We start from the raw sequence: 14,179 nt of genomic DNA, 5'->3' as shown, positions 1-14,179 counted from the left end.
ATTTAATTTGGTTTTCGTAATCCTAATCCTAAATAAATAAATCGGGATATTATGCAGTCGTGCATTTGGTAAGAACATAGCTAATAATATGTAATACAACGATTTGTTAACGTTAATATTATACTAAGTATCAGTACCTATACCAGAAGTGAGTGACATAATTTAAATAGGTAGCTGGTATAGTTGTAGTTGTATAATAAATTATTACTTAAACATATTTTAATACGTGTTATGTAATTTACAACTGTAAAACGACAAAAATGTTGGATGAGCACAATGTTTTATCCGCTGCATACATTGAACTATTACGATGTATTAACAAGTTCGAAATTATTAAGCAAATCGATGAAAAACATTTTATTAAAAATAGGACGTGCATCGAACTTTATTCAAACTGATCATTTATCGGAAGCAACATAATCCTTAAGCATAAATCGTCATACTCAAATGACACAGTTTTATCTAAATTTTTCCTGTTCTCATTGATTAATATTATGTATTCATGTTAAGCAGGAAGAAATTTAGATACAAACACGTTAGTGGTATTAAAAACAGGTATATAATATGCTGAAATATTTATAAAAATTCATAGATGACTAACCTGTTCTAACGGTAAAATGTAAACTCACGATAGTATCATTTGTTATTTAATATTTAGTGGTTTTCTAAGCAAAAGGGGTATATATATTTTTAACGATTTCAAAGATATAATATAATATGTTATAACACTTATAACTATGTTATAAAATATAAATAAATATAAATTGTCTGGTTAGTATATTATACTAAAATATTACTATCAAACGATAGTGAATCAACGACTAATCAAAAATTATTTATTTGGATTTATAAATATGTCAATCGTTTATATTATATAATACTACATGAAGAACACAATGCTGAATAATGTGTTAGAAATTAGAATACTTGCTAGTGTTTTATATTTTATATTTTCTCACTGAAGCAATAATGGTCTTAGTTTTAAATCACTTGCATTAATATTTCACATATTATATATACATAAAACTGAGATCAAAATCTATTTCATTAAAAATAAAAAATAAAAATTTTTATTTACCTATCATCAAATTTAAGCCAGATAATAACAACGATATTTATTTTATATTATCAATACTCGCGCCGACAGCAATTTCCACTCTTTTCAAAAACCGTAAACGTCGAAACCAAAACTAAATGGTACCTCGACTAATCGAAGAGTCTAGCAAAACCGGTCGAATGAGGTTATACATCACCACAGTGTTATTATTATTTTTTTCATACAGTTCTCTTCCGCTTATAAACTGTGATTACTGCGCATAGTGAATACTGTACGAGTGCAATGTAAATTGTACGAAACAAAATATGAGAAAGCTATTTAATAGTTTTCGTCAACATACTTAAAAATTTTAAATAATTAACCAAATATATATTTGGTTTTGACCAATTACGTACAAATATAGCATTGCAAGAACCTATTTGAGAAGTCGAATAAATACTACATTTTTATAAGTTTACCAGGATGGTTCTTATTTGTTGAGAATGAAAAAAAGGTTAAACAATTTTGTTCAACGTTTCCTCCCCCCACAATTTTATTCATTACATTAATAATGTGATATTGGTTAAATTTGATACTCATAGCTCACCACATTAACGTGCCGTAAAATAGGGTCAAACAATTGCCAAAAAAAAATAGTTTTTTTTTTTCATTTAATTTATTAAAAATATATAAGTGCATTTATTTTAGAACTTAATATTATCTATAAAAAATGTCTTAACATGATTTCTCATTATTCTATAATTTCTCAAAAATATTTACATGATACGTACTTATTTATTAACTTATATGGAAAAAATGATTGTTTACGATTATTCGAATATATTTGACGGTCGATTTTACTATACGATAAAATTTAATCTACTTAAAACAATGAAACTACATAGTGAAGTATTAGTTGTATACTATCAAGCGAGCTGCTTAGGTGTTTAGGTACTATATGGACTGCTGATTTAACCAATTTAAATGGTGGGCAGCCTTTCGTTTTCTACTAGGTAAGTATAATATATTATATTATATTATAATAATTGCAAGTACCTACCAATGGTTTATGACATATAATATTATTGTAATTTGTATTATGTGTGTGCGCGTCACACGGGTTCGGACGAAAGGGAATAGAAAAAATCGGTTCATTCTCGGGAAGAGAATATTATTTTCTTTCTTACGCGAGACATTATTATGATAACAATAATACGTATTATGTTCTATATTTTTATATGCACTGTACATAATATAATATGTATTAAATAATAATATTAGATCCTTGGCCGACGACACACACGCGTACTATATATAGAAACACTCGGTGTATGTGCTCTATTGTTGTGTCGTTGCGTCCGTTTCGGTTCCGTGGGAGAGCGACTTGTTGCTCAGCTGTATACCATAATACACCTGTATGATCGTGGTATGTAGGTAGATATAGCATGTAGCGGCAACGCGTTTTTCATTATTCGTGGACGGCCGCGGTGACGTAACTACAGCGCGAATGCGATTGCAACAATGGTCGGGTTTGTAATAATAATAATAATAGTAATAATGTACCTAGGTACATAGTTTTTCGAACTGAGAAGGAAACACGGCTCACGAGTGTATTATTATATTATTATAGTTATAGACACTCATTTATATATCTAATATATATATATATAATCTTATGTATAGCGTATAATAATATATTATAATATGGGTGTAAATCACCACCGCGCGGGGAAGAGAGAAATCGAAATTTAAAAAAAAACTTACGTCCGTAATTAATAAACGAAAACTTCTAGCGTGCCGTGCAGATTAACTAGACGGTCATGCAAAGTGAATATGTGACAACGTAAATAGAGCATGGGCGACCGACAGATATATTATAATACGTATTATTGTATGTACCTATAATGATTATAATAAGCGTCGTGCGCGCATGTGTATTCATTTATAAGGGAATTGTATAATAGATGTCGGTGGCGCAACCATAGAGTGGTGATCTCCATCCTTCTCCCACGCAGCCATTATAGGCTATATTCGGGTATTCTTATCAAGTGATATATTTTTAAATTCAAAATTGGCCTAAATAATAAACGTGATGTGATAATATTATTTTTTTTTTCATTTATTAAAGCCTCGGTGACAAAGGCCATTGGCTACAACAGATTTATAAAGGCCACATTATACCACAAGTTAAATTACAGTTGATTGGGGTTGATTCTAGATGTATAGTGTTGGTTTCTCATGTGAATGTTGTTATCAAGAAGCGTTACATTGTAGTTTTCGTCCGAACTGTTGTGATAGAAGAGGTTGCCAAAGAGGTTAGATATTCATCAGGGTCAGTACATGATTCTGTATCTTTCATGATATATATGCTATGATTCTTGGGGTGGCCATGGATTGCCCTTACTCGGCGCCATATCAAACATGTCCGAAATGTTAGAATTAATTTCATCGCATAATGTGTGGATATTAACATTAGGGTTTCTAATATTTTCCAAAAAGTATTTAAACTGGTCCAGGGTGATTGAGGTATTTTCTCACTATACCTGAAGAAGGCGACTGTAGGCTGAAGCGAGGTGTTGATTTTGTTGTCGTCGGTGGAGGTGCGGGAGCTGGATCTAGAGTGGCTGGTTTTGGCTTTTTTTTGTCAGGTTGAATGAAAAGCATATAACTGCCTGATGCTGTGTGGGAGAAGGGAGATTTCAGTGTGTTCGTGTCCGATAAAGGTCTTTTACCACTTGTGTGGTGATTGGTGTTTCCGTTGTTGCATGGGTTGTTTTAGTATTTGGTATGGTTTGGGATAGAATTTTATCGTGGTTTTCTCGAGTCTAGTCCATGATGCTTTGTGGTTGGGTTGTGTCTATTGGAGGTAATTCAGGAAACTGAATATCTTCTAATAGTTCTGTGGTATTGATCATCATTGGTTGCAGTTGGGCTGTGTGATGTTTGAGAGTTACTGAGGATCTGTGTATTTGTTATGCTGCTATGAAGAGTTTGTTTTATACATGACGCGGAAGTGTGACCCACAGCTTTACATAGGAAACAAGTAATTCTGTTATCAGTAAAAAAGATTCTAAACGAGGTTTGATTAAAATTGATAATTAACGACCCGGGTAATTTAATGATGTCTTCTTGATTTATAAACATTTGGAGGCGAAAGCTAAGGGTATGTTCGTATCCCTCAATGTTTATACCAGCTTTTAAGTGGTTTAGTTGTGAGACTGGGGTTATATTGATGTTGAAAACGATTACGTTTTGGTTATCAGAAATGGAGAGGTTATTGTGTTGATTAGCTGCGGCGGAAATCTGGTGATCAGCGGTGGTGGTGGAGGTAGAAGTAGAGAGTGGAAGAGGCGGTAATATATCAATCTTATCCATGGAGACATTTGAGTTTGACTTATTCAAACTTGGATTTGCATTTGAATAGCTTACTTTGGTGTAGGTGGGAATTTGTTTATTAGTGATTGTGGGTATGTTTTTTACAGTAAGTATCCTTGGGTAAGTGTTAGTGTTATTTCTGTTTTTGTAAAAGGCGATTTGCCTGTTTTATTTTTGTCACCCATTACGTCGTATGTTCCACGTCAGATAATGAAAATAATGATTATATTATCTGTACGCTGGTCACCGGCATAATTAACGGAGTGCTATCGGAAACTATAAAAGCGCACGGTCGCGAAAGATATACACGTGCTGTTCGGTCGGAGGTTGAACACGTACTGGTAATAATATTAAATACTATTTATATGCTATACAGGAGATAGGTAGATACAAAATAAAAATACATATTTTGGACCCACCCAAACTACCCCCACGGGACAGTTTTAATTGTGATGCTGTAGATACCTAACCAGCTAAAATCTTAACCACAGAAAGGGAATCTAACCATAACATGTTATATTATAATACAACATTATACTATTTTAAGCATTATGTATTATATTGTGTAAAATTTTATTTCAAACTTTGTCAAAAAAAAAAATCGACAATAATATATTTAAGTAATAAGTACTGTATATTCATCGTATATTATGAGATTGTGAGAGCACTGAAGATTTTGTTTTAGAGTTTTTAATTTTTAATTTTTTACATTAAACTATTATTTTCTTTCTTGACAAAAAAAAATGACTTTTAAAAATTGTTATAAAAATATATACCCTATACCTACATTAGCACAAAAGATCTGGAGATGGAGGCATGGCCCCCTCTACCCACCCCCCACAGACGCCCTTGTATCTAATATTGTAATGACTTGTATATTGTACTGTATAGATACTTTTACATAGTTTTGAGTGTATATAAGGTTGGCCGCCGTCGAATCACAAACGGCGAACGGGAGGACTTTCTGAATAAAGGTATTTTACGAACATAATACAACAGTCGTTCGCAAATTATGCAAAGTGGAGGTCTAGTGTTCAGCTGGAGTGATATATAGGAGCTATATTACATGAGTGCCGAATAAAATATAAAAAATACAAATGATTTGCGTCAAAATTAATAGAACATAAGCGCCAGAGATGTAAAAAATAAATATAATTTGTACCGATATCAATAGTTTATATATTTTTTGAAAAAAATTAAAGACGTCAATAGTATTTATAATATAAATTTTATATACATAATATGATACATATTTGTAAAGATCTATATGTTTATTTATTAAAAAAAATTAATAAAATGTATTCATACGCAATTGTTTTTGTAAAATTAACTGTGAGTTGTGATTATATTATGGATGTACCTACTTATTGTACTTGCTTACTGTGGCTTGCTTACTAAAAGCCTACTAACTACGTATCATAATATATTATAATATCATTAAAGATAATTTTATAATACAAAAACTCTGAAGCTCAATCATAATCATATTTATATATTATATAATATGTAGATTGAGATTATACATTAATTTGGTGTTTTTGAATGAAATGCCAGCTACTTCTAAATTGAATATCTGATATAAAGTACAAGCAGAAATTTCGACGCTTACATCTTCCACAGTTCCACTAGATCTGGGGGCTCCGCGGACACATCCAAATTCAATATTATTAGTTAAATTACAATATTATCGTCGTGATTTCTAATTTTTTTTCTTCTAATGGGTAATTGATTTCCTGTATTTTGTGGCACCGCGCCGTAAACTCAATCGTTTAAGAACCGCTTTGAGATACACTCACATGTTATAAACATAGAGTTTAGCTAGGTATATAATATCAGAATATTTCGCAACGTCTTTATCAGCCGCGAGAATTTCACAACCGGTCGAAAATCGGGACATAGAGAAAATTCTAATTAATAATATTGTATCGAGGACTATCATCAACACAAGAGATAAACGTACATAACATAATCATATACCTAGGAATACATTATACTTCAGGTACATCTCGATTTCTCACGCTACCATGGTCGTACGTTACGATAATTTAATATAATATATATTATTATAATTATTATTATATTCATTAACTTCGCTTGTTCGCAGATTGAGATACTACTACAATGGATCGTTTAAATGTGTATTATTATTTTTTATTTTTCGCTAGACTGTTTGTTCACCACATGACATTGAAAATTCGACGTTTCGCCCGACGGGTTCACGAATCATACGAAACTTTTGCGTAATGGTTTGTGACTCGCGACTTTATTATTCCTATATTAATCGTTATGCTATAATACGCGTTTAACGGTAAAGTATGATAGTAATAATATTATTGTATAGCTGTTGTTTAGATGTGATTGAACCCGCGTCGAGCGATTTTTATCCATCTTAGATGATCGATGAAACCGTCCGTGATGACGTCAGCTCCTACTTGAGTGTAAAGAACCAAATGTCGATGAATATACAATATACATAGTGATTCACCAAGCAAGCTCACTCTGAATTTTGCCTTTAATTAAGAGTTAAATCAAATTCTGAATTTTGGAATTTTTAAGTAATATTTTTTAAATGCCACATTTTCCGAATACTCAAAATATTGTTTAATTTAATGAGTGCACGTGGCGATACAAACTTTATTTTTCAAATTTTGAACCAACTATATTTTATAACTACTATAAATTGATAAACAAATAATTGATTTTGTTGAAAATGTTGATCCATCTGAATCAAAAACCGTACGAGTAGGTAGTTTTCGAGTTATTAAACTTTGTATAATATATTAAGCAAAATGGTATTTTTTACAAAAATATAAAATAAATAATATTTAATCTAGTAATCATTCTGCTCGGACATTTTTACAAAATTTTAAATCTTTATAAATTATATGAAATATGAATCACTCTAATTTTCAATTCATCATACAAGTCCACATATTTTAAAAACCAATTATCCTTATAGTATACACAACTACGTTGAAGAATTGAAAACCAACTCGTTTGTACTTCAATTTAGTTATACAAAATTTTCAAAAAAAGTCATCGGCTTAGTAATGTAAAGGAAAGAAGCGGGTATTTATTTCGAAAAAAAGTTGGTATCACCACAGGACACTCCTTAAATTATACAAAACAATCTGAATATCAGAAAATATGGTTTTTAAATGTTGTACCTACGTATAATATTTAAGCATTTTGAAAATCAAAATTTAAATAAGCTCCTTATTAAACCAAAAATGGGCGTGAGCATGCTAGGTGCAAATTGTTAGGTTATTTCAAGACGACTAAAAAATAGTATACGTCATTATGTTGTAATAATCAGTACACGCATCGATGTGAATTTTAAATTTTTATTTGACACTCCTTAATGCACATTTGTATTTGAGTCTTAGCGTTTATACGGTGTATATACTTAATATGCAAATAATAAAATACAATATTAATATTTATAGTATGGCACGTTACTGTTTATAGGTAATATGAATGGCGGGTAACAAAACAATAAAACTAAATAACAAGGTAGCATTCTATTTTACTTTAGCCAATAGCCTTCTTTACTATCCAACCCAATTCCAATAGACATAATATAACCATTTCAACAAGAACGTATTTGATGAAATATTTGTATTTTTTTTTCCATCTTTTATAGGAATTCGTGTGAATGAATATTTTTTTCTTTTACCAACAGTCGATTTTTCTTTAGCCTGTATTTACCGTGATAATAATATAATATGTAACAAAAAAATAAACGTGACTAGTAACCCGATAAACCGATTTGACTGCATCGAATTTTCAAAGTACCCTTAGAGACGTTATATTATATTACCCGTGTACATATATATACGTCTTGGGAAACGCGTGGCTTAATTTTTTTTATAATACCTACCTACATATAATATTATTATCGTGTCGGTAGTAATATATTTACCTGCTGGTGGTCTGTCCTTGGGATAGCATATTCTAAAAAGACCCTTCGTTCTTGTAAAATAGAAATATTTGTTCATTTGTTCGAGTACTGAAGTTTGACTACGCTGATTAACGGCATTCTGAAAACACATAATAGATACAAATTAATATACTGTGTTAAGGTTATGCGTTTTAAAATTGACGGGTTCTGTCTGTTCGTAACATCATCATCACCATCATCAACATCTCAAAATTAGCATTTTTTAAATATCATAATACATACGTCATAGTAAAGTGCTAGTGGTTTTAATTTTAATTGAAAATTACTTTACTGTTGTTCTCCAAACCATAAATTTCAAAACTACATGGTTCAATTATTGTGCGCACAATGCATTTGTTTTATACACACTGGAATTAATGATATATCATGTATAGTATCGGTGAGTACATCAAATGCACGGTCCAGTAAAGTATTTGCAATTCGCAGTGAGATGTATTTACGTATAATCATTACACATTTACACCTATTTTATAATCACATTGTATTTTTAAAAAAACAATAAAATAACCGTATTATCGTACACGTTTCGGACGACCTTCGAATGCACAAACTGATTTACGATAATATACAGCTTTTACGGGCAGAACCTATTACACGTTCTAAATATTCTAATAACATTAAGCGTAGAAAGTATAACTACTTATTCGAAGACGTTTAAACCGATATTTTATTATTATTGTTTTTAAATTCGAAATATTATATAGGTATAAGCGTATAGTACCCGACCAGAATACAACAGAAAGAGAGGATACTTATCGATCAATTAACTCCATAATAATAATATATTATATAGACGTACAGCGGCGCGCTTACATTTGATTATATTTCACCGATTTCTCATTTTCTAGAAAAGGGTTTCGTACGTAATTAATTATTACTATTCGATGAAATCGACCCACTTTTGTATATTTTTTCCATCTTTTTTACATTTATTGTCATTTGGCTTTGTGTCGCTGTCAAAATAGCCTCGCGTCTTTATTATTATTTTGCAGACCATATCACGGGTTTCTGCGGATTTTAAAACGTACCTACACGTATATTCTGTATAATACGATAGAGGGGACTGCAATTCCATGGTACAGCGACCTCGACTCGCATATATATATAAAATAATATATTCGAAATTGCGCCGAATATTCGGTATTGTTTATTTTCCAGTAGCACTATACCCGCGGCGGTCGAGGCCAATCGGAAAACCAACTACATGTGACATACATGCGACTGCATGGATCCAAATAACAGTATGGATCGGTGATATAGATAAAGAAATGTGTAGATTCGACTTTATGGATCGGGCACATACGTATTTTGGGTAAACAAACATCCATCGAAATTGTTGACCGAGAATAGTTATCATTTTTTTATAAATACTAGGTAGTTCATAATATGGATATAGTTCTTTGATTTATATTGTTTATTATACCTATAGGTACAACTATGTCAATCAGTATTGGGTGTGTTCCACCGACAGATAATTGCAATATCCTATTAATTAAATACATTTTAATCGTGTTATGAAAATAACGACGGTGATGTACAAATTATTGTAAATGCAATTCGATTTCGTTGCTCACAAAAACAAAAAAAAAACTGTCTACGAGTAGGTATTGATACGAAGCGTTAAGTCATACTATTGTTTGCGTAATAATCTTCGACGAAAAATATATTATTATTTCGAACTATAATTATTGTTTATTGTTTTCTAGTATATATTATGCAGTGTTTAAAATAATACGGTCACTGGTACAGGATCGATTTAACGTTAATTGGATGGTTTCTACGAAATTTGATTTTTTATGTGAAAAAAAAATTAAAAATGCGAACTAAACACTGTATTTACTCCGAATCCGCCGATTTTATACATTTTATTACACGCAATATTATTCAGATTAGTTCACTATTTAGATTATTTAACGAAATCGTTGTGACTTGTGACTTGGTAGTGATTCACGATTATTTTTAGATTTAACATATTAATACAATCCGCTGTAAGAACTCTACTGCGTGTTTATTCGACGCAACGAACTACGCTGTCTTGTCGCATGAAATATCGATATTTTTCATCGAGATCCCCAACAATGCTACCAAAATCGTCGTGAGCTCATAATATCATATCGGTTTACGAACAATTCAAATTGTCAGTACTCCGGTCTTTCAATACCAAACTATGCAAAATTATCTCGTCTATAATATTATAGTTGGGCGATGAATATTTAATCGGCGAATTCGATAACACTTATACAAATATAATATTGTAATAGTTAATTTATACTCTGTATATTCGAGGTCAAAAACTAATGACGTCATGACGCATTGGCGATTTGAAACGAATGAATCCACGAGACTCCTGTACAACAGCTATACAGGGTACATTATTCAAATTCTGATCTATGGAATTAATAAATATTATACTCAAAGACAATTTTTTTGTATTCTAGAATTTGTTTGTTTTACTTATAAGGAGTGTCCTGAAGTGATACTAACTTCTGTTTTTAAATGAGAAACCCGCCTTTTTTACTGTAAATTATTAAGTGGATAATTTTTTTAAAATATTGATATATACCTACCTAGTTCAAAATTTGAATGAGTAATTTCTTAGTTATTTAATTGTTTGTACCTACTAAGGATAATTATAGTCCTTAAAAATAGTTTTACAAAAATATAAAATAGACGTAATATTGGAATTAATATTAATTATACTTGGTCCATTTTTACAAATTATTAATGATGAATATTAATGACTTAAAATTTCAAATCACCGTAGCCCCCTATTTTATAAATCTATTACCATAGACTTGTTATACTTAGAACATTAAGTGAAATCACTCAAAAAAATACTCGTTCAAATTTTGATTCTAATACGTCAAATTTTTCAGAAAAAAATTATCCGCTAAATAAGTCACAGTTGAAAAGGGAGGTTCTCATTTAAAAAACAGAAGTTTCTATCTCTACAGGACACTCCTTAAGTAGTACAAAAAATCTGAAGAATTTGAAAATAAGGTCTTTAAGTATAGTGGTACTAAACAATTTAAAAAATCGGATTTTAAATAACTGCATTATTGAAAAAAAAAGATGAGCACTAAGCATGCTTGATGAATCACTCTGTGTATGTGCACGGTAAAATGAAATTCTTTAATATATTATTTGAAATTAATTATCAAAGACGAATATCCTCTATCAAACGCATCATACTAGCGAAGGATTGATTAAAACCGATCGAGTGCTTATAATAGGTACATAAATTATGCGTAATACATTATTACTAATACTCGACTCCAACCAAGAAAAAATTAACAAAAAGTAAAATATGGCGCTATAACCTAGGTGTATCTCAATTTTAGTATATCTCGGTTCACGGGCAAATTGGCGTCGGTGTACATATCGTTGTGAACTAATTCAACCGAGAATTGATATGGGCAATCCATCTGTGACGGATTAGATTTAGTACTTATATATTTTCAAACTACTCTTTACACTTTTCTGATAGATATTACTTTTCTGTAATTTTTGTCTATGTTAGACGATCCATTTTTGAGTGTATAACATACATTAATTTATAAATAAATAGATTTCCCATATATAATTATCTTTTATTTCTGTAATAAATGGCAACCGTATGTATAAACAAAAAGTATTCGATTTTCGTGAGCCAAAACGAAATTACTTAGTGGACCACCCTATAAGCAACTTATAATATACCTATGGGTTGAAAAATGACGTTATAAGCACTCTGCTGAGTCGCAAGAAACATAATATTGTGTACAAAATTTGGTACAAATTTGAAATTACCGGATACTAAAAAACGCACAATCATTTTTATATAATATAAACAAACATGATGCAATCCGTGTCACGTAGCTCCAAAATCAAGGCCCTGCGTGTTGTCAGACCTATTTAATAGATGGATACGTTTATAATACGAAAATACGGCAAGCGTGTAGCGTTTTAACGGTTTTCATAATTTATATACCAATAATACAATTTTTTTATTTACGATAATATTCGTCTTTGTCCGTTGTAAATACATAATTATCTTAAAAAAAGTAGTTTTTCTAAATTGTATTCATACTTTAGTTGAGTTAGAAATACAACGCTATTATATTATGGTCAGTGACATAGGAGATGGGGGCAATTGAATCTGAGCAGAATTTTTCTGAGACCGAAAAATTTTGGCAGGCGACGTGCCAACAAAAATAATTGTTAATATATTAGATATTTTATGGAAAGACCTGCAATGATAAGATTATAACGTATGTGGGGTAAATAATGGTGAGCCAGTAGAAATATTTTTGCTATTTCTAGCTAACTCAGGATACGAAAACGAGAGTTACAAAAACCAATTACGAGGATCTGGATACATATTTTATGAATGAATTTATTAATTACCGAGGTTATTTGAATGACTTGACCGAAAATGTATCCACAATAATTTCAGTATCAGATTTCGGCAAGGTCATGAGAGATCATAATAATTTGTCTGACGTTTATACATAAATATAATATTACATCGATAATGCATAACAAATGTCTTTGTGTCGATCTGCAACTAATACACCTTAGTGGAACGTTCATCCAGTACACTTAAAAGGGTTAAATCATTAAAGCACAATAAAAGTGTAAACATCTGACGAAATAATATTAAACATTTAGGCAGAACAAAGCGCATGAAAAATCTAATTAGCTTTGTTGTTTTTTACATAGGGCACTGCTTGATAAATATTGTATTTCGAAATTCAATATTAATACAATGTTATACATATGCATAAGCGCCATAAGCTCGTTCTAGTTTCTTTAGTACATTAGACAGTTGATGCTAAATTTTTATTTTTACGTAATTTAATTGATGGACGTGTTGATGCTTCCGCTCTACTCTATCAAATAAATTTTAAAGTTCCTTCCCGTTTCACTCGCTCGTCTTCTCCTTTTATCATATCCGCTCACAGCACAAATTACGGTAGAAACCACCCGGTTGATGCGTCTTATCTCACCATCTTGGCAATGAGCACCAGCACTTATTCAAGCAACTTATAAATTGTAATGCGTTATTATTTTTATTAAGTGCTGGCACTATGTTAAATTGTATTATTGCTGAATCATTATATAATTAAACAACAAATAAAAGCAAACAACAGTAAAATCTGGACATGTGTAACGCCCACTTAAGCTTAAAAATGTCTGTGAATCATATTAATAGGCTCCTGGCCCGTAAATAAATAAATTACAGGCCAAAACAGAGTTCTGCACGAAGAAAGTGTCCTGAAGACAGTAATATCCAAAATACGCCGGAACTGTGGGTGGTCAAAGGGTATAATAAAAGATATGCGGGAGAGGCGTGGGAAAGGCCCACTGTTAAGTCGATGCACGAAAAAGTTGTGTAATGCGAAAAATGAAAAACGCATATCAGTATAATATAGACACCCATATTATAACAACACTTAGATCATATTCATATAAAGTGTATGATTTAAGTACCGACATCTATTATGGACGATGACGATACGCACACAGACCGTCGAACGAGGTGATTCTAGTACAATATAATAAACCAATAAGTAATATTATTATAACAATAAACATGACGAAATTGTAATACAGCACCGTTCGTCGAGCTTCCGGTCTCGGAGTGTTGGCGTTGTCGTCTTAGTGTTTCCGGTCCGATAGATTCGTCTGTGCAGTGTATTTTAGTAGTAGCAGCAGTACACCGCTGCAAGACGCGCGTAAAAAGTACCAATACTACATAATAGCATAATGCCCGACAGTATCTATAGTAAGGTACCTGTCTATACCACCTACCTATACACTCGAGA

At 31.3% G+C, this 14,179-nt stretch overlaps 1 protein-coding gene across 1 annotated transcript in view; it reads right to left on the bottom strand.

The window, feature by feature from the left end:
• Positions 1 to 14,179, bottom strand: part of LOC100169406 — a 38,743-nt gene that overhangs the window by 9,535 nt on the left and 15,029 nt on the right. Inside the window, exon 2 of the mRNA XM_001944272.5 lies at positions 8,334 to 8,451. Coding sequence (XP_001944307.2) covers positions 8,334 to 8,451 — 118 coding nt within the window. The remainder of the gene's footprint in view (positions 1 to 8,333; positions 8,452 to 14,179) is intronic.

The sequence above is a fragment of the Acyrthosiphon pisum genome, chromosome A1, assembly GCF_005508785.2.
Source record: "Acyrthosiphon pisum isolate AL4f chromosome A1, pea_aphid_22Mar2018_4r6ur, whole genome shotgun sequence".
NCBI classification, from domain to species: domain Eukaryota; kingdom Metazoa; phylum Arthropoda; class Insecta; order Hemiptera; family Aphididae; genus Acyrthosiphon; species Acyrthosiphon pisum.
The sequence above is the reverse complement of the archived record's forward strand: the minus strand, read 5'-3'. Positions and strand labels throughout refer to the sequence as shown.